Genomic DNA, 21,140 nt, shown 5'->3' with positions numbered 1-21,140 from the left:
ATTTCACTAGTAAGTCTATGGTGTCATGAGTGTTTTCAAGTACCCCCTGTGGAAAGGCCAAGTACCCCCAGGGGTCCTAGTACCCCTGGTTGGGAACCACTGATATATATCTTATACAATTACCATGGGCTTACAGCAATTTGAGTTTTCTACATAGTTGCCGCATTTTAGGGTGCCAAATGTACTGTAATCAGTAGTGTAATAAGTAGTCAATATTCTGTAACTTTTCAAAACATGCCAACAATAAAACATTCCTGAATTAAGGCTAAAGCATTTATTACAGTAAAATGTACCATTCACCTCTGGGATATCTCAATAATTTATGCATCGTTCCCTCCTAAGTCTTTGTGTCTACAAGTATTCTTCATAGACCTAGTCATTATAATAGCTTATAGCAACATGTAAAGTATACATAATATTTAATTACATTAAATATTCTGAAAGGGAAGAGTAGGGAAGACAACTGTTTGGTACAATATTAACACATTGAAAGCTCCACGTTGTCTGCAAAAACAAAGAATACATTTTTTATACTATTACTAAGATTTAAACAATGGAACCTTGTCAACAAGCCTTATCATCAATGTGTCTTCCACAATCACATTCACAAAACCTCTAGCATGAATTGTCTTTGTAAGTCAGTGAGATGGAACTTGTTGACAATGTGCCACAGAGTGCCATTAATATTTAACATTTATGTTTATTCAGTAGTGTGAGCAGATACACAAACACCTCTGTCCACAGTGTCTCACAAACCTCTCCTCCATGGCACCCTGTTGTTTTACCATTTGGTTCTAGCCCTAAACTAGAAAACACCCGAATGAAGTACCATGGTGATGATACAACTGGGATGTGTTGAATACTTTAAATGCATCGTACTTCTGGGGCCCCTGAGGAGAGGTATGTGGAAGACTGACTCAGAGGCTGGTCGCCTACTGGCAGTAGAAGGTGAGAACATTCTGCTGGTTGCCTCTTATGAGGGCAGTGGGGCAGGGGAGGCCACAGGTCAGAGTATCCAGCCAGGCCATGTAGAGAGCACTGGGGCAGTCCAACTGAGGCACAGGCAGGCTCCTGGCATCCAAAAACATACAGGTAACACTTTACTTTCTCTAGCTTCCCATATGTAAAGCCTTCAAAACGGCTACTAAGGCAGTCTGTCACCATCCAAGCAGATACAAAACATTTAACTTTAGGCTTCCTTATGGATGTATTCAAAAAAGCCTTTGTTACAGTTACACAGGCAGGTTCATACAGTACACATTACACTTCACAGTAGCCCTGTAATGTATGCATGCATGCAGTATGCCTATGAATCAACTAAGAGACAATATAACATCACGGGCAGTCAGACATACTATTAATACTGGCTTAGCATATAATGATGCTTTCCTTTGCAAAATGTGTGGGTATAATACAACATGACGCTATTTTAATGCACTTTAAGACTTGAGTCTAACCCTGACTCAGTCGTGTCTCAGTCATGTCAGTAATGACTCAATCAAGTCATAACGATCCTGTCTGAAAAGGGACTGGTACGTGACAGGATGAAAGGGTTTGTACTCACACTAAGACCAGGGCAGCTTGTTGTGAGTTCCTGCGAATAATCTCATTTAGTCTCACTTTCCGCTCGGACTGGGGAGAGAGAAGAGGGGAAATGGTTGGAAAAAACACTTAAAAAGAAATATACACCCAGAAGCAGATGTTCACATACCCACACACAAACACACACGCACACACCAACAAGCAGACGTCCACGCAAACAGACGCACCTTCTGTCTAAGGGCCTCCAATTCCTTGTCGGATATCTTCCAGGGGTAATCCTTCCTCAGCTGCTGAACAACGGATTCAGCCTGCTGTTCATCTCTCAACCGGAAGAGGGCAACGGTGTCCTCAAATCGTTTGAGGCTAGATGAGGAAAACAAGAAGACGTCGTCACTCTCAGTCAAAAGGGTGAATCTCATTTGAAAAGGACAAGGCAGCGACTAAAATAAAAGTAATACCAGGTATGGCCGAGAGACAGTGGGTTGTGTACACAGTGACACATTTTTTACTTTTCCATTTCTGTATTTCCACTTATTTGGATATGAAATTATACAACTGTTTACTACTTTTTTGCGCATCCTTTGTGTGGATTTATTGTTTGCAGTCTGCCAACCAAAGACATTATCAGACACTGTGTTTTCTCAGGTGATACTCTGCCAGGCTGTTTAGGGTCATTGTCAAGCTGCATGGGGAAATAACTGCCAGTGGGGTTTAGAGGTATTTGGTTGTAGGAAATTATCATCATCAGTTTTTTCTTTTTCTAAATATCCCAAATAGTGCCAAAAGCCCATCTAATGTTTTGGCAATGTGTATAATTGATTTATTCAGATGTGTCTGCCTCATGAGGACTAGCTTGCACCAATGCATATTTGGTCCTCTTGTAGTTGTAAAAACTAGTGTGGAGACTCCAAATGCAAATATGAAAAGTGTACCATAAAGGATTACAAATGCAAATGTGAAAAGCGTACTATAAAAGTGCAGTATTTTGTGCATGCACTAATGCAAACCTAGCATAGGGCTAATAAGAAAAAGCCAATGTTCCAAATAGTTTGGTTCCCTGACACAGGGAAAAAGCCAATGTTCCAAATAGTTTGGTTCCCTGACACAGGGAAAAAGCCAATGTTCCAAATAGTTTGGTTCCCTGACACAGGGAAAAAGCCAATGTTCCTAATAGTTTGGTACCCTGACACAGGGAAAAAGCCAATGTTCCAAATAGTTTGGTTCCCTGACACAGGGAAAAAGCCAATGTTCCAAATAGTTTGGTTCCCTGACACAGGGAAAAAGCCAATGTTCCAAATAGTTTGGTTCCCTGACACAGGGAAACTATATACAAAACCTTCTTAAATTCTAAATGTTTTATTTGATGCAGATGAAAATACCCTCAAATAAATGCTTACAGTCTCCATTTAACCCTGTAGTCAATCATTTCAATCCAACGTGCTGGAATACGAAGGAAGATTTTTGATGCAAGTACAAATACTTTGTTAACTCTATAGTATCTGTATATTAATTTGAGTTAATTAGTCAGCAGACTGTTTATTTTGTTACTAAGTATCTGAGTGATTTCTTAACCTACTTTTTGGCCTGAGGTGGTTTCTCACTGTCTGTCATAATAATGACGTCATGGATATCCAGACGGAACTTCTGCAGCAGTAAGATCATCCTGATAACAAGCAAAAAACACCAGTCAACATGTATTAGTTAACAATGGTTATACTAGCAACTAGAAAAGAAACGTGTTCATACTGAGGCAACGTACTCTTTGCGGTCTTCCTCTATAGTATGTTCTTCTCCCACAATGAAGACCCGTACTTTACTCTGTCTCCAGCGCTTTCTTCTAGACAACAGATAAGGGACCAGTAGAGTGAGACCTGAGAAGACAGAGAGACGATATCACTAGGGACCCAGATGTTTATCCAGTTTACTTCATTAATCAATCAATCAATCAAATAAATGTAGTTATAAATCCCTTTTCATATTAGCAGTTGTCACAAAGTGCTTATACAGTAGGTCATGTGGCCAATCCTGCCTCTAACTGTAACTTGTGAAGTCTAACAATTATATATATATATAAATCCTAGATGTCTCTCACCTCCGTCATCAGATATCCAGTACACATCTATGGTTTTCTTCCCCTGTTTGCTCTGGAACACTGTCTTGATTTGGTCATTCAGAACAGCACCAGAAGGCAGGTCTACTGCAAAACCACAGGAAAAAAGGAGAGGGGAAAGGTTTGAATCTATACATCTATCATCACGCACTTTCCACATTTTATGGAAAACCTGGTACATTTTGTAGGATCTACTTTGTTTGCACAATAACACTAAAGGCGCTTTCCTTGTCAAATCAAAAATTTGTCCATTATTTTTTCAGCAAAGCTACATAGGTCCTACAACTCAATTTAAAAATACAAAATTATCTCTGCAAAAGCAATTTTAAAACAATTGTGTATGTAAACCTTGACTTATGGGATTTAGAGGCTTGGACCAGAATGTTTTATTCTTTAATGGTTCTACACATGGGATTTAGAGGCTTGGACCAGAATGTTTTATTCTTTAATGGTTCTACACATGGGATTTAGAGGCTTGGACCAGAATGTTTTATTCTTTAATGGTTCTACACATGGGATTTAGAGGCTTGGACCAGAATGTTTTATTCTTTAATGGTGCTACACATGGGATTTAGAGGCTTGGACCAGAATGTTTTATTCTTTAATGGTTCTACACATGGGATTTAGAGGCTTGGACCAGAATGTTTCATTCTTTAATGGTTCTACACATGGGATTTAGAGGTTTGGACCAGAATGTTTTATTCTTTAATGGTTCTACACATGGGATTTAAAGGTTTGGACCAGAATGTTTTATTCTTTAATGGTGCTACACATGGGGTTCCAACCTTTTGGTTTTTAAAGTTTTTCGCAGCCGGTTGATCCAGTGGTAGAAGTGAATAGGTGAGTATTCAAGGGTGTGGCATTCCATTGACTTCATATTGGTGGGACAAATGAAAGATACGACTAGCCAGACACAATATTAGCTAGTCAGAAATATTGTTAAACACCATTGATCCATTATTACTCTTACATTTAAACTACTAGTGTTGCCTATGTTAATGTGCTTTTGTATGTGTGTGTGTGTGTCTGTGTGTGTGTCTGTGTGTTTGTGGGTAGGTATGAATGCAATATAACTCACCTGACTCTTTGTCACTACTGTTTGTTTCGTCTCGCTCCCCTGATTCCGTCACTTCATCTGCCACAAAGCCTTGGTTTACTAAAAGATTAACATTCCATGAATTATAGTCTTTCCTACATTTTAGTCACATTTCTGTCTTCCAATTTACTCAACAAGATGACTGTTTTTGTGTTTCAGTAACAACTGATAGGTTGTTCCTGTTTTATTTGTAGCCTTTTGAGAGAACCAATGTCCTGTTACATGAGTGTCTTATCCATCACTGGAAAACAACAACTGGGGGGAAAACAGCCATTTCTGAATTCGAATTTGAATAATCTTCACCTTGACATTGTATTCCCTCAGAGAGGTCTAGTCCATCCATCATCCTCAGCAGGCACACCCCGTAGTTAGAGTCAAATGTGTCACTTAAAGAAAGGATTAGTGTTGGTACTTTGTCAGTCAAAAGAAATAACACATAGTCGGACAAACTGCCAGTCTGCCCAGTGCCTCTATAACTACTTAGCAAACTCTTCTATATATTTCTGTAATGTTTATGTAATATAGGGAAACACACTATATAGTGTTGACATAGTCCTCCATGCTGTGTGGTGTGCACTCTTTCCAGTTGTTCTTGAAGCCCATGATAAGAGTGTTTGGCTTGAGTTTGCCCAGACCAGAGGCCTTTGTGAAAGAGCAACAGAGAAGACACATATTTAATTGTTGACTCATTTCTTCATTCTTGTAAAATGAATAAAAGAATGAGAGAAGTGGACTAAATATGTTGATTACTGTGAAACATAGACTAAATACCTGGAGGAGGTGTTTGGCTCCTTCTCTAAGACAATCTCCGGTGAAGGGGGTGTAGAAGGAACGAACCTTCCTGCGGTTCAACCACTTCACCAAGATGTCTGCCCCACGCTGGGTAAGGGGCAAGCCACTTTCTTCCTGAGAAAGCTAAAAAGAGAGAGGAGGGATTGAGGAAAACAAAAGAATGTGCAGCTACACTAAAATAAGAAAAGACGGGACTCAAACATAATTTGCCCATAGATGGTGCCACCACTGACCATGAGGATGTCTCCACAAATCATTAGACTGATGTTCTTAGTGAAGGAGCCAACAAAGTCCACCAAGGCTGGACGCACATTTGGAGGACCTGTTAATACCAGGCATTGAGGCCTAAATGACAAGGAGAAGAGACAAACTAGTTAGGAATGCATTTATTTGAAAACTGGACCATTGTTCTAAGTCAAATAAATGTCTAATTATTAACGCTGTGAAGAATGAGGAAAGTAATATCTTGCCGATGCAATATCTCTTACCTAAAATTTTTGACATGATCCTCGACCCCTGCGAGAGAAACAGAGTACGACAAGGCCATGTTGTACGTACCAGCCTGGACAGAGGAGCCCCAGTTGATCTCTGAGTATGGAGAGTCAGAGAGAAGAGGTGGAGGGAGTGCACAAAGAAGTTGTAGAACAGTAAACGAGTGAAAAAGGACGATATAAATAGTTGGAAGATGAAGGGGAAACAGAGAGAGTGAGGTGTAAGAGAGACTTACAATCAGGATAAAAATGAAATGCCATTTCACATCCACTCATTACGTATTACATTTAGACTGAGGAGAGGATCAGTGAATAAGCCCTACTTGGTTTGTTGTAGGTGACATATCCCAGGAGAAACATGATGACACAGAAGGTGATGAGAGCTGCCCACCAGGTCAAAAGAAACATAAGCACCACTGAAACCACAGCTCCAAAAAGAGACGCCCACTTGCTGTAGTACCGAAACGACGGCCTCCAGCCTGTGGAGGGCGACAGAGCAAAGTATTTGATGGAGGTAAATGCATTACATCCATTTTATGGAATAAGACATAATAAAGCCATAAGGCATTGAGATGTCCCCTGCCTAAGACCATACTATATCGCCAACTTTACCATCTCGAAACCTGAACCAAAACCAACTGGGCCTTTATTTGTGTCATATTTTCAACTAATCATGTAATTCAGTTAAGGAATGCAATTAATTTAATCCCAGGTGTTTTTTTGTACGGTAACCACAAGTCCGGTATCAGTGAATGATCTGACTGTCTGCCTGAATTGTCTGGCCTACGGAGTTACCTCCCCATCTGCTACTCCATGCACGTTCCTCCCCATTGTTATGTTGTTTTGACTATCAGACCCATGAGTGGTTGTGGTTAGGGTTAGAGTCACCCTAACCGGGAGAGAGGTGACAAATCGGGCAAAGTGAGATTCAGAATCATCTGAAAATTCAGAATCATCTGAAACTTGCGATATGATGCTAATATGTAGCTAGTTAGTTAGTGATCTTAGAGATAGCTAGCAAGATGCAACAGTGTAATCTGCTAAAACCGGTTTTACTGTATAATTTAGTTTGTTTGGCTTGTATATATTTTACTGTTCTATTCTGATATAGGCTCAGAGACTGCTGCCAATCTCAAATTGCACTGATTAGTTTTGCTAGTGACCTTTATAACATGTTGTATACCATCAAACAAATCCAGCTAGCTAGTCAGTCAAATCAGGTAGGCAGTTACATAAGGCTCTGGCCCCGGCACCTGAGGAGTAGACTTGACCGTCCCTTAAGAAGACCTACCGCTCATCTATCTAATCCAATCAGAAGACCTACCGCTCATCTATCTAATCCAGTCAGAAGACCTACCGCTCATCTATCTAATCCAATTAGAAGACCTACCGCTCATCTATCTAATCCAATTAGAAGACCTACCGCTCATCTATCTAATCCAATCAGAAGACCTACCGCTCATCTATCTAATCCAGTCAGAAGACCTACCGCTCATCTATCTAATCCAATCAGAAGACCTACCGCTCATCTATCTAGTCCAATCAGAAGACCAACCGCTCATCTATCTAATCCAGTCAGAAGACCTACCGCTCATCTATCTAGTCCAATCAGAAGACCTACCGCTCATCTATCTAATCCAGTCAGAAGACCTACCGCTCATCTATCTAATCCAGTCAGAAGACCTACCGCTCATCTATCTAATCCAGTCAGAAGACCTACCGCTCATCTATCTAATCCAGTCAGAAGACCTACCGCTCATCTATCTAATCCAGTCAGAAGACCTACCGCTCATCTATCTAATCCAGTCAGAAGACCTACCGCTCATCTATCTAATCCAGTCAGAAGACCTACCGCTCATCTATCTAGTCCAATCAGAAGACCAACCGCTCATCTATCTAATCCAGTCAGAAGACCTACCGCTCATCTATCTAATCCAGTCAGAAGACCTACCGCTCATCTATCTAATCCAGTCAGAAGACCTACCGCTCATCTATCTAATCCAATCAGAAGACCTACCGCTCATCTATCTAATCCAGTCAGAAGACCTACCGCTCATCTATCTAGTCCAATCAGAAGACCTACCGCTCATCTATCTAGTCCAATCAGAAGACCTACCGCTCATCTATCTAGTCCAATCAGAAGACCTACCGCTCATCTATCTAATCCAGTCAGAAGACCTACCGCTCATCTATCTAATCCAGTCAGAAGACCTACCGCTCATCTATCTAATCCAATCAGAAGACCTACCGCTCATCTATCTAATCCAGTCAGAAGACCTACCGCTCATCTATCTAATCCAATCAGAAGACCTACCGCTCATCTATCTAATCCAGTCAGAAGACCTACCGCTCATCTATCTAATCCAGTCAGAAGACCTACCGCTCATCTATCTAATCCAGTCAGAAGACCTACCGCTCATCTATCTAATCCAATCAGAAGACCTACCGCTCATCTATCTAATCCAATCAGAAGACCTACCGCTCATCTATCTAATCCAATCAGAAGACCTACCGCTCATCTATCTAATCCAATCAGAAGACCTACCGCTTATCTATCTAATCCAATCAGGAACTTTACATTCAATAAACTACCCTACATATAACCTAACAGTTATCCCAATATCTGCAGATTTAAGTTTTCCCTAAAACACTGCAATGCACAAATATACCACAGACCAGTATTTAGGGGATACTTTCCCTCACTCACCTGGGGAGTTGGTGATGGAGGCATGGAAGCAGCTAAAGTTGATTAGAGCATAGGAGCACAGGAAGAAATTGGAGATCAGGGCTGCGATGATGTTCAACTCGGCTGGAAGAAACACAAGGGAAGTATATATGTGAGAAGAAAGGGAGGGAGAGGAATTGGAAATATTTAAATTGGTCATGGCCAATATCTGACATAGAAACCCACCAATGAGTATGAAGGCAACAGCAATGAAAAAAGTTAGTAAGTAAGCTCGAAGTGGCTCGTCGTTTTTCCCATAACCCTTTGCAAAGAACCCAATGTAAGGGTAGATATTGTCTCGGCACAAACACTAAGAGAGAAGGAGAACAAAAGAAATAGAAATAGTTATTTACGGAATGCCAGGGATGTGCAACCTTGTCTTTCACATACATCCTGCCCTTCCAAAGGTTTGTGCATGACCATGGTGATAATACATACGTACATCTTGTCAACAAAGTGTTGCTTGTGAGCTACTATGACAGTGACTCAAATTCAAACACATTCAGGGAATTAATAGCAACATAGAAGGACCCAATATCATATATGTTTGGCCTAATATAGAAAAAACTCCAAAACACTATGCAGAAAGTGTCATAAAGAACACACAATCTTAAAAAGAAGTGGCTTTCAAAATATTATTAAAATGCATACATTGCCTAAAATAGACTGGATGCATGCATGGTGATTTCACTGTCAAATATTTCTTAAAGATGCATCCCTGGGTTTTGCCCATTGGCTGTAGAAGTGGTGCTGTCAAGCACTTATGCACATTACACATACAGCCCAAAATGGGACAAAGTCATTTGCATCTATAAAAATGCTTATTAATAGACCCTGTCAATCGGCCTTACTCTTGAACAAACTGCCCTTGCACCGATTTGATGTTTGGTTTGTATCATGATTTTAAAATGAGCAAGCCAGGTAATATACAGATGGGTGACAAACTAAAGAAGAAACCAAAATAAATGAGTGGAGGACCGTAACAAATGCTGATGCTTCCATATAGGAGTACTGCATGATATAACTAAGCATTTAACATCCTATCCTGCTCTGTGGCATGTATACAAATGCTGAGCAGGCCCAGTTGACTTCTATTTTGGATCAAGATGGCAAGAGAAAAGGAACTGACTTTGAAAGAGGGTTCACCATTGGGGCACAGATGGCAGGAGCTTCAGTCACAAGATCTGCTCAACTGACTTGTGTTTGAATAAGAACAGTTACTAAAGTTAAATCTGCATTTAGATCTATGGGGAAGACATCAGTAAATATGATTGGAATTGTGTTCCAATGTGCACATTCGATGAGAATGATGCTTGTGCAGAAGAGCAACTCTTTCTCAGGTGACTGAGAATGTCCATGCGGGACATGATCAGACTGTGTCCGCAAGAACAGTCTGTCTGATTTTCCAGTCATGGTTTGGGTCCTCTTGACCCCTTAGAGGGAAGAGTCACTGCAAGTTAATACAAAGTTATTCTGATTGGTCACCTTTATCCTATGGTGAAACATGTATATCCTGATGGGAGGGGTCTCTTCCAGGATGACAACGCCCACATCCATACACCACAAGGGGTCACTAAATGGTTTGATCAGTAGGAAAATTATGCAAATCATGTGATCTGTCCTTTGCCGTCACCCAAACCCGCCCCATTTGAACACCTATGAGAGACTTTGGACTGACATATTGGACAGCACTCTCCACCACCATCGTCAAAACAAAAAATGGTCAGATCTTTAGGAAGAATGGTGTTCTGGAGATTGAAGCTGTTCAGGCGGCTGGTAGTGGCCCAACACCTTAGTGAGACACTTTATGATGTTTTTACCTTTAACTGGTCACCCATCTGCACATAAACGAATGTCAAGCTGTGTATGGACATCTCCTTGTCGTTTGTCATGCATATAGAAATATCACACAGCTCACCTGGAAAACTTTAGGAGCGGAAACAAGGAAGGCGAGGGCAGATGATAAGCTGGCTGCAAAGACACCTGCTGTAATAAGGCCACCGAATCCTGACGCCAAGCTAAGGATCTTGGGGTTAGACAGAGAGCAGTATGTTGTATACGTCTGCTTTGGCTAAGGTCTGAAGGTCTTCATGGTGACATTACATATAACGTACCACAAACATTTGTCAAACGCAAGTTGCCACTGCAGTATTTGTATATGGAATATTTAGGACTTAGGACTACTCGAAATGTGACCAAGCAAAAATAGTTATTTACAGCAAACTGTATTTTTGATACATGTGAATTATCTCAGAAAGCACACCTTAAAGCTGTTGGCAAGGCCAAATGCACAGGACTTGGTCTCCTCACACTCAGTAAAGTTCCAGCCCAGTTTGCAACCGAGTCCATTGCACGGCTCGGAAAAGTTTGCTGACAAACTATCGTTAGGGTTTCCAGAGGCATCCCGAACCACACACGATGCTGCAGGAGGAAGTGTTAGGTTTGGGAACATCTTTATTAATATAACATGAAATATGATTACACAGGGTTATAGTTATTGTAGTACATCGTGATACAAGGAAATAACTTTCTAGAGAGCAACCCAAAATGGAGGATAAGAAAAATTGCTACTCAAATGAATTACGGGCTACTTGGAGAGTTCATTGTCAAGTTTCAATAACAGGCTTTGCTTTTATTTTGACTGACATGTGATTTCCAATTTTGAGAAGTTAACTTGTGAATAGTAAGCATATAATAAGCTTTTACCAGCTGTTGCAGATATGGCTAGATAGCTGATTGTAGTCCCAAATATGGCCGCCAATGTACCTTTAGGGATAGCACTGCTTGGATCCTACAGCAAACGGAGCAAAAACTGTTAAACACTTTCTTCTTATAGTTATATATTCCTCCAGTTTTATATTGACATAAATGAGATAAGCATACCCTCATTATACGTTTAAACAAGACTTTGATAGTCATGTATTTTCGTAGTACAGTAAGTGTAAATATTGTGGTGCAAATGTGCCTGTTTGCTTCTTCAGCATTGAACCAATGCTTCCCAAAGAAGGCTGGCAAGTTCCGGAACATCCCATTGGCACCCAGAAAGGCTAGCCTCGCCCCTGCATAGCCGCAACAAATCGGGCCCCAGTCACCTGATGTTTAAAGAGGCTCCCAGAGAGCAGGCAGGGGGAAGAGCTGAATAAGCCAGAAACCATGCCTGGGAAAGGTACGAGGAGCTCGAGAGGAAGAATCCGTCGCAGCTTCTTGGGGGTGTAGGGCAGTATAGACAAGACGAAAGGACAAGCCTGCGAGAGAACTGCCTGAACTCATCCGCCCCAAGCCACCGCCTCACTATCACAGTGATTGGTTTAGTATTTGTGATTATTCCCACTCCTCTCTTATCATTTATTTTATAATATTAAACACCCACAATTTAAATTATTTTCAAGTTGTGTGTTTTGTTTGGGGGGGTGGGGGGGTGGGCTCTGTTTGACAAAAAAGGTGCTGGTTGTGAAATTCTCCAGAACAGGACGTCTGATTATGCACTAGACTGGATTTGAAACACCGTATTTGTCTTTTGAAGCGTTTTTGTGTTGATACTTCAATACATACATCTGACTCTTATTATTAGATGTCAGTTGTTGCGTAACCTTGAGTTACCTTGAGGTCTCCACAGATGTTGACCCCAGACAGGATGCCAATGGCTGATGGGAAGAAGATGGCAAACATCTGGAAGAAACTTCCATCTGGTCCTCTCCAGTCTGGGAGCAGGTTGGACATGAAGATCTCACCTAAAACACACACACACACACACACAGGTAAGAAATATTCTATAATGTGCCAATACTATCTCCTTATTCCTGAAATTGTCACGGTATGGTGAGCAGCAGCGCCACCGTTCCGTGCACTCTCACTTCCCATCACTCATGAACACATCCCGGACTTGTTTTGTGTCACATGTCCTTAATCATCCACACCAGGTCCCTATCACATCATTTGTAAGTGTTTAAATGTTTCCCCTCTGCTTCCTGCATTTGTGGATCATTGTTGCTGGATGTTGTCGTGTCTGTTGCCGCTTAATGTAAGTGCCATAATACCTTTGCCTACGTTTGTTTTGCTGCTAAAGCCAGCCCTTTTCTTTCCTTCTTTTTGTGCTCGGTGTTTGTTAAATTAAAAGGTCAACACCGACTAGCTTCTGCCTGCGCCTGGTTCTTTAACCCCTCACTGCATGACAGAATACCTAACTGACAGAAATGTCCAATCATTCATTACTCTCCCCAAATGTGAAAGAGTTGTATTGCTGGAGGCATAGGCAAATGGGATTTTCCTACGTTCATGAAACTGTGTGAGGTTGTACAGATTGCTGGGATGCTGCCATATAAATGGTTGTCTTAGTAGACAACTAGCCTATATTTTACAACTACATATACTTAATATAGGACACACTGAAGTCAGGCATGGATGCTTTTGCATGCTGTCAATAAGACTGGCCAACGTATCTGACCACCTTTAATGTAGCCCACAAATTTACATAACCAATCATTCTAAACTAAAACAAATCAGAATTTGGCTTGCCCGGTTTCTTGCTCATTATGATCAAATATGATCGATACATTCTAGACTGGTACTGCCTTTAGACTCTTTGTGAAAACAGACCCAGGTACTCACTGTGATAGCTAAAGAAGCCCATGGCCTCCTTCTCAGGCACTGGAATAACTGTGCCAACAAAGTAGTTGGCGAAGGACACCATCAAAACGATGAAGAACAGCCACTGGGTCTGATAGAAGAAGGAAAGGTGTATGGGTTGGGTAGAGAGAAAGAGAGATATCAAAAGAGATTATTTGATTGTTTCAGTGTGGAGGGATAAGTGTAAAGACATTAGGTAAATGCAGAAGTAATTACGACAGATTAGATTATTAATGCGATCTAACCTTTGCTTCCCACTCCATCCCAGCCATTGAGATAAGCAGAAGCAGACAGATTGTAACCACGCCTATAATACGAACGTCGTTGACTTCGTCTATCATGAGCGCATCATACTCCTGAAAGGAAATAACTGTAATTTAACACACAAACACACACGTGCATATACAGCTCTGGAAACAATTAAGAGACCACTGCACTTTTTACTTTCCTTTCCAAAAAACATTTTGAGTGAGGAACAGAAGCGTTCAATTTGCAGTGGTCTCTTAATTTTAACCCTTCTGTTCCTCACTCAAAACCTTCCTTTTTGACTTTTTTGGAAAGGGAAGAAAAAGGAGCAGTGGTCACTTAATGTTTTCCTGAGCTGTATATATAAATGGTTGAACAAATAACCAATCATTATTGAACACACCGGGTTAACATCAAGTTCTTAAAATCTCCATTCAGCGCATTTATTTGATTTGTTCAAATGCAGTATAGTGCAGAGGATAGGGTTCAATTTCAGCAGCTGCAGAATTAAGGCAGGTTATTTTGGTCAGACCACTGGATGTATGGCAGATCTGCTAAGAAGCATTTTTTTTTATGTATACTGACTGGAGTAACATTTCACATCCTTTAAAACATGTTCAGATCCTCATCTGAAGTGCAAAAAGTAGATAGAAGAAATGTAATACATAAATAATGGATGTTTCTAAATTCATGTGAATGCTACAACAATTCTGGATAATCATAACGATATTATTCATAATGTTAGGTGAGAAGTTTCCCCAGATGTTGCTCTGACGTGTGATCTCTGTGGTGAACTTACAACGAGCATGTCACGGACAACCTCTGCAAAGCCCACAGTGTTGAGGGCACAGGCCAGGGCATTGGCGAATGAGAAGACCACACCGATGGGCCCTCCCATCTCGGGACCCAGTGTCCGAGATATCATGAAGTAGGCGCCACCTGATAGACCAGACAAACACAGACATCAGAGAGGCATCCGATTCAGCGGGGTTAGATTAGACAACAATTAGGGGGAAGTTTCCCCTCTGTGCAAATCCAGGATAAGCTTCTCTCCCTTCAGCTAGTTTTCCATTTTTTCAGTTCATTTTCATACTGGTCTCCCACGAGGAACAGCGACCCTGGCATAACCAAGCTTTACATAACTCCAAAGCCATTCATGGAGTTTGCCTTGTTTGGTCTAAATTAGGTCTTCCTTGAGCGTCCTCGATAGAAGAAAATGAGCGATAAATAAAACTCACCCGACACCACCCTCCCATTGGTGGAAATGGCAGAGACGGACAGAGCTGTTACTGACGTCACAATGACTGACATTAAGATGATGAGCCAGGTGAGAACTATGAAGAAGAAGATGAAGTCAGTTCTACGAATTCACCTAAAAAAACATTTATTCATCACAACTGTTTTTTTCCCCTAAAAAACAACATGGCCTGGTGAAACCCTTGAACCTTCCAACTTCAAGTGTTCTGGTGCCACAATACCACATAAATGATAGATGTTGTTAATGAGGGTTCAGTAGACCAATAAAGAGAGACTCACTGATGCCTGCTTGAGATGTGATCCAGGACAGACGAAGGAATAGAATGACACCCCAGATATTAAGCATACAGCGAACCTGCAAAGTGTCCCACATTACTATCACTTTCAGGTGTGTCGTGTTTCTGTGTGTCTGTGGGTGTGAGATCGTTCGTTCTTTCTCACCATTACTCCTGTCACCCAGCCAAAGCGTACAGGTACAAAGGGTTTCTCTCCCTCTGAAAAGCTGGTGTCCTGCTGTACAATGCCCGACTCATCCTTCTGAGTGCTGGACTCCCCGTCCTGGAAAACACAGAGAAAACACAGAGAAACACAGAGAAATTTGACTCTTTATGGTTTACTTCTAGTTCTGGAGATGCTAATCCACCAACAGTGGGCATAATTACACTGGTTAAAAGTAGTATTTGTTATTTGAACAAAATGTTAATGTTTTGGGACTAACCAGTCATAAACATTGATAGAGATCAACAGCCATAAACAATTCCCCCAAATGTTATGGAGACGAACCACTATTGCCAAAACACAACATACGCAGTCTTACGGTACAGTATCAAAGCAAAAATACTGTTCTAAAGAGGCTCAAACGTTTTTCTCATGTTATCGACAACAACCAATAAATCAGGCTTTATCTTGGATGCGTTCCTCCACTCAGTTATTGCTGGAATTGTATTTTAGCTGTTAGCTATTCACTTTAAATGTTCTATTCCAGGGCCGGACTCAACAGGCGATGGCGTGGCACTCAACCGCTGGTTGATGTATACGACATCTCAGCAGGGGAACAGGACCAAATACATACATCAAAGGATTTACGGAGAATGTCAAGAGAGGGTCTGCTGCGTTGTTGACGCCCTGTCATCGAGGAGTGCGCGTAAAAATCCAACTGTGGCACCGGATCCATAGTGCTGTAGATGGAAGACCGTCTTCCGTCGATCCTGGAGTCACGCCGTTCAGTATCGGGTAATTCGGTGTCGGTTGTACCACTACTGGCCGGCATGTGGCTGTCAAAGGTGACAGTGCCGCGAGGCCGCCGCTCAAAGGCATACCGTGGCAGCACATCTTCACTCAGCGAGAAGCGGCCGTTTGGCAGCACTTCTGGATCTGCCATGTCGTGTTTGGACGAGCGCTGGCCCATCGTGGATCCAGAGAACCTGTTTGTGTAATTAAACACAGGCACATTTGGAGAATAATTCAGGATATACGTTGTAGAACCATGGTACAGGATTTAAGTACGCTTGAAAATAAAAGTGATCTGCTCGCCAACTTGTTAACACAATTTGTTTTGAGACATTTAAAGTTAATATTTTTATTTAATACAGATAGTTAGGAAACCCTGTGTTTCCATCATAAATATCTAGACAAAGTTCAACAGAAATTGTAGCTCAAACAATTCACTAATTTCTTAGGTGTGAACAATGAGGCCTCCATACTTGACACCTTGGTATAGTGTTTACTGGTGTTGATATAAGGAATTCCTATTGCACATAGGAGCGGCTGCTTTGTAGACTGCTTTGCAGTTGCGTGCAGTTGTAAGATAACACAGTGATTGTATAGAACTTGTGCCACATTGACAGACACTTGGAACAGTTCTATAGTTTTCCAATGCATTGACATGTCACCTTGCAGTGACAACCAAAACTAACTAACACCCAGTTCATTACAAAGCAATATTGACTGCTCATACATTTCAAGGTGGGCTTGCCTTTAAGGCAACGCTTAACAAAATTTCTCTCATAGTCTTATTATTGTTATTTGATTTCTTTCACTCACTCTAGTGCCTAAAATATGTTAGTTCTCTACATAAAACCAACTTTCAAGACATTCAGACTTGGGTTGCATGAGAAGATGGTAGTGATATAATTTATTGCTTTTTTATAATAATGATCCATTTAAAACAAAGTCAGACGAGTTAAACAAAAAATAAATTAACCTTATAACTAATTAAAAAAATTATGTTAAATGCACTATTCATTTAAATCGATTAAAATAACATTACCTCAGAAATAATCCCTAAACAATCACTACATGTTATGTAAATCATGTATTAATATTCCAAATATTTATTCGATTTTTCTAACTGTCTTGATACTCTACATAATCTACTATTCTGTCAGTAAGTTACAATATTACCAATTCCAATCAAACATAACTACAGTGAACACAGAATATTTTGGTATGCTTATTCTATTAAAATATTATAAATACACATATTTAATAGTGTACAAATGTGTTTAATACATGAATGTTTAATTTATCTGTGCTCTAAATGCTTACCGATTTAGCCAGAAATCAAACAATTTATATGAAAAAAAAGGAACCAAAAGGTTATTAATAATGTAAAAATTGCTGATAATTTCCAAATTTCTAAGAAGCATATCATTAAAGAGTATGTTCTTACAGTGTAGATTTAGACTCCCTTGTATTCAATCCACTTTCTGTGTCTGCAACGCCTTTCAAAGTGACATATACCGACTTAATTTATACCTTCATTAGGTGACATTCTCCACTTCCACACATACCCTCCCACAGAGTAAACCATGCACACACACAAACACACACAAATGGAACCAATCACTGAGCTCTCCCTCTCACTCACTCACACACACATACTCCAAAATCTATCAAAAGACATTACATTAGTTATCAATTTTATCTTAATATAATTTAATGTGTAATTGGCCTTGGCCCCTAATGATACTATTTTCCATAGGCAGGGCCGGTTCTAAGCATAAGCGACATATGCAGTCGCTTAGGGCACCCGACCGCTAGGGGGTCGGGGGCCCCAAATAAAATTTTGCTTAGGGCCCCCAAAAGGCTAGAGCTGACACTGACCATAGACTCCAATGTTTTGGACTGTTGTCGGATATAGGAAAAATATGTCAAGGTCAGGGTTCTGAATTATCCTACCTCTTAGATGTTTACCAAGTCTAGGGTTACCCATGTATGTGTGAAGTCGCTTTATGTATATGTAACGTTTTGTATCATGCACATTTATGGATCCCATGTTTAAAAATGTATGTGCATATGTAATTTTTTGTTGTTCTGTTTAGTCAATCAACTAGGCTATGTTGTCATAGACTGGTCTTCCACAGGTGCCTTTGAGTTGGAAAGATGCCTCCAACTTTTATCAACTGATTTATGTCCAGTTTTTGGACTCTCCAATATGTAACCAGCACGGGCCTTGAAGCCTGTTAAGGCCTGTATCATCACAACTACGTTATTTAATCAATAGCTATTCAAAAGCTAGTCACTAATTCTCTAATTTTCAAGCAAATCCTTTTAAAGATGATTTCTAAGAGATAATTTTAAACAATGGAAGTGAAGTACTTTTGACGCACATGGAATAAAACATCCTTTTTTTATATTTATGCAATCAATATGTTGAGGATTTGGAAGGAGACAAAGGGAGTAAAAGATTGAGAGGAAACAATGGGGAGAGGAAAGGAATGCTTAACCTAACATTACCTTGGTCATCATATTTTATGAGTGTTTTTGTCTCATTGAATTTTTACTGGTGTTTTGTCTTTCTTTATTAGTGTTTACAAGTGTTTAGGAAAAGAAAGAAGGTATAATGGTGTGGGATGTTTTAGATTAGAAGGTTCAAGGGTTGGGTTCTGGTGCAGGATGGCAACTCTGGCATCTTGATGTCTGTTTGGACACAGTCAGTGATCAGAGATGAATTTAAGTTAAAGATTGGAGAGGATCTCCAGACATGGTCTTGAGAAGTGAAGAGGGGTTGTGGTTCACCAGGCATGTTGCTGTTCAGCTGGACAGGGAACAATGTCTTACAAACATAAACACAATGTGATAGCACTCCAAGCTCTTTTAGCTTGTAGAACAATCTCATTTTAGTAAAATTCACAACAGGTACGTTTAATCTCTCCTAACACCAGGGACAGTTACTGTAGGGTTCAATGCCCTAGCAGCTAATCACAAAGTTGAAAGAAGGTATGGCGGCCTTTCAGTTCACATGAAACAAGTTGCAAATCTCTTGCTATTGAGTGTACATATTTTATGTTTAGGAACCGACAGGTCTTGGTCTATACAAAAAAAAAATGTGAATAAGATAACATTGTCTCTACATAGCTATGCTGTTATAAATATTTTGGTAACATATAAATAATAGCCCCTCAGGGATGTGTGGTCAAAACAGTATATCCCAGCAGGGGAATGTATCCAGGCACTCTGTATTGCTTTGTGTTTCACAATAATCCTTGACCATGGTATACTGACCAAATAACACACCCCCTCACAACCACATTCCTAATAGACACTATACATACAGTATAGTGTACCTATATAACCAGGTACAATAGCAGTAAAGGCTTTTAAACCTGGGGAAAAAAAATATGTTGCCTTCTATTTCTTTTGTATGCACAATCTATGAATTGATTTATGTTGAATTGCTAGCATTTTCTTTACTAATAATATTAATAGTAAATATTCTTTTTTGTTTTTTTATGAAATTAATATTGCTGAAGAAAAGTCTAGCCCCACACTTACAAATTCTATAAAAATAAGCCTGCATGTACCTTCCCTGTGTACTGTTTATAGAGGAAGTATGACAATCCTTTTATTGCCAGAGACACTTCCTGGAACGTCTCAACGTCATTCATGTCTAAACTTATAAAACTGTTTGCTAGGGATCTAATAAAACTGATTGCTAGGCATGTAAGAAAGATTATTTCTTAATACTTTGGAAACAAAGTCAAATTGTGGCCACACCCAGGCTAGATTGTGACAGCTCTTGGTGGAATAAAATGTTCACATTTTATCTTAACTAGAGACAGGATGTAGGACAATAACATTCAATAGACAATGGACAATATTTGTATAGCGATCAATTATTAACGAATATTTTGTTTTTATTCTGCCTGTAGCAGGACCTATTATGCCGTGTCCCCCTTTGAGTTGGTGGTCAGGGTACATCTCTGTAAACACTGAGGCGGAAGATCTGGTTTCACTCCTACTGTATTCATTGTAGGCCGCAGATCTGTGTGGTTGCTACAGTGTTGGTACTGGTGGTGTCTGTGCCTGTGGTGTTGGTACTGGTGGTGTCGGTGGCTGTGGTGTTGGTAGTGGTGGTGTCAGTGGCTGTGGTGTTGGTACTGATGGTGTTGGTTGCTACAGTGTTGGTACTGGTGGTGTCGGTGCCTATGGTGTTGGTACTGGTGGTGTTGGGGCCTGTGGTGTTGGTACTGGTGGTGTCGGTGCCTATGGTGTTGGTACTGGTGGTGTTGGTTGCTACGGTGTTGGTACTGGTGGTGTTGGTGCCTGTGGTGTTGGTACTGGTGGTGTTGGTTGCTACAGTGTTGGTACTGGTGGTGTCGGTGCCTATGGTGTTGGTACTGGTGGTGTTGGTTGCTACGGTGTTGGTACTGGTGGTGTTGGGGCCTGTTGTGTTGGTCCTGGTGGTGTCGGTGCCTGTGGTGTTGGTACTGGTGGTGTTGGTTGCTATGGGGTTGGTACTAGTGGTGTCGGTGTCTGTGGTGTTGGTACTGGGGGTGTCGGTGTCTGTGGTGTTGGTATTCGTGGTGTCGGTGGCTGTATTGTTGGTACTGGAGGTGTCGGTGCCTGTTGTGTTGGTACTGGTGGTGTTGGTTGCTATGGTGTTGTTACTGGTGGTGTCGGTGGCTGTGGTGTTGGTACTGGTAGTGTCGGTACTGGTGGTGTTGGTTGCTACGGTGTTGGTACTGGTGGTGTCGGTGGCTGTGGTGTTGGTACTGGTGTTGTTGGTTGCTACGGTGTTGGTACTGGTGGTGTCGGTGGCTGTGGTGTTGGTACTGGTGGTGTCTGTGGTGTTGGTCCTGGTGGTGTCGGTGCCTGTGGTGTTGGTACTGGTGGTGTCGGTGTCTGTGGTGTTGGTCCTGGTGGTGTCGGTGCCTGTGGTGTTGGTACTGGAAGTGTTGGTGCCTGTGGTGTTGGTACTGGAGGTGTCGGTGCCTGTGGGGTTGGTACTGGTGGTGTTGGTGCCTGTGGGGT

General features: G+C 41.0%; 1 protein-coding gene across 1 annotated transcript; it reads right to left on the bottom strand.

Moving 5' to 3' along the window:
* Nucleotides 1–28: 28 nt before the first annotated feature.
* On the bottom strand, nt 29–17,583 carry LOC105007990 (solute carrier family 12 member 3-like). Its single transcript, XM_020043196.3, has 27 exons — nt 17,557–17,583; nt 15,958–16,309; nt 15,327–15,443; nt 15,165–15,240; nt 14,867–14,962; nt 14,428–14,567; nt 13,628–13,738; nt 13,365–13,473; nt 12,357–12,487; nt 11,463–11,547; nt 11,020–11,177; nt 10,675–10,782; nt 8,943–9,066; nt 8,739–8,840; nt 6,355–6,510; nt 6,029–6,128; nt 5,774–5,885; nt 5,520–5,663; nt 5,284–5,390; nt 5,052–5,134; nt 4,731–4,808; nt 3,635–3,739; nt 3,302–3,413; nt 3,119–3,205; nt 1,770–1,905; nt 1,565–1,632; nt 29–1,071 (listed from the first exon to the last, which is right to left on the bottom strand). The coding sequence occupies exons 2-27, from the start codon at nt 16,291–16,293 to the stop codon at nt 933–935; spliced, it is 3,120 nt and encodes a 1,039-aa protein (XP_019898755.1). The 5' UTR covers nt 16,294–16,309; nt 17,557–17,583; the 3' UTR covers nt 29–932.
* Between the last annotated feature and the right edge of the window lie 3,557 nt (nt 17,584–21,140).

The sequence above is a fragment of the Esox lucius genome, chromosome 24, assembly GCF_011004845.1.
Source record: "Esox lucius isolate fEsoLuc1 chromosome 24, fEsoLuc1.pri, whole genome shotgun sequence".
NCBI lineage: Eukaryota > Metazoa > Chordata > Actinopteri > Esociformes > Esocidae > Esox > Esox lucius.
The sequence above is the reverse complement of the archived record's forward strand: the minus strand, read 5'-3'. Positions and strand labels throughout refer to the sequence as shown.

Coding starts and splice junctions, on each gene's coding strand:
- LOC105007990 (XM_020043196.3), bottom strand. CDS start 16,293: ATGGGCCAGCGCTCGTCCAAACACGACATGGCAGATCCAGAAGTGCTG. Junction 10,783..11,019: donor GCCTTGCCAACAGCTTTAAG/GTGTGCTTTCTG, acceptor TCTAACCCCAAG/ATCCTTAGCTTGGCGTCAGG. Junction 5,391..5,519: donor GAGCCAAACACCTCCTCCAG/GTATTTAGTCTA, acceptor TCTTTCACAAAG/GCCTCTGGTCTGGGCAAACT.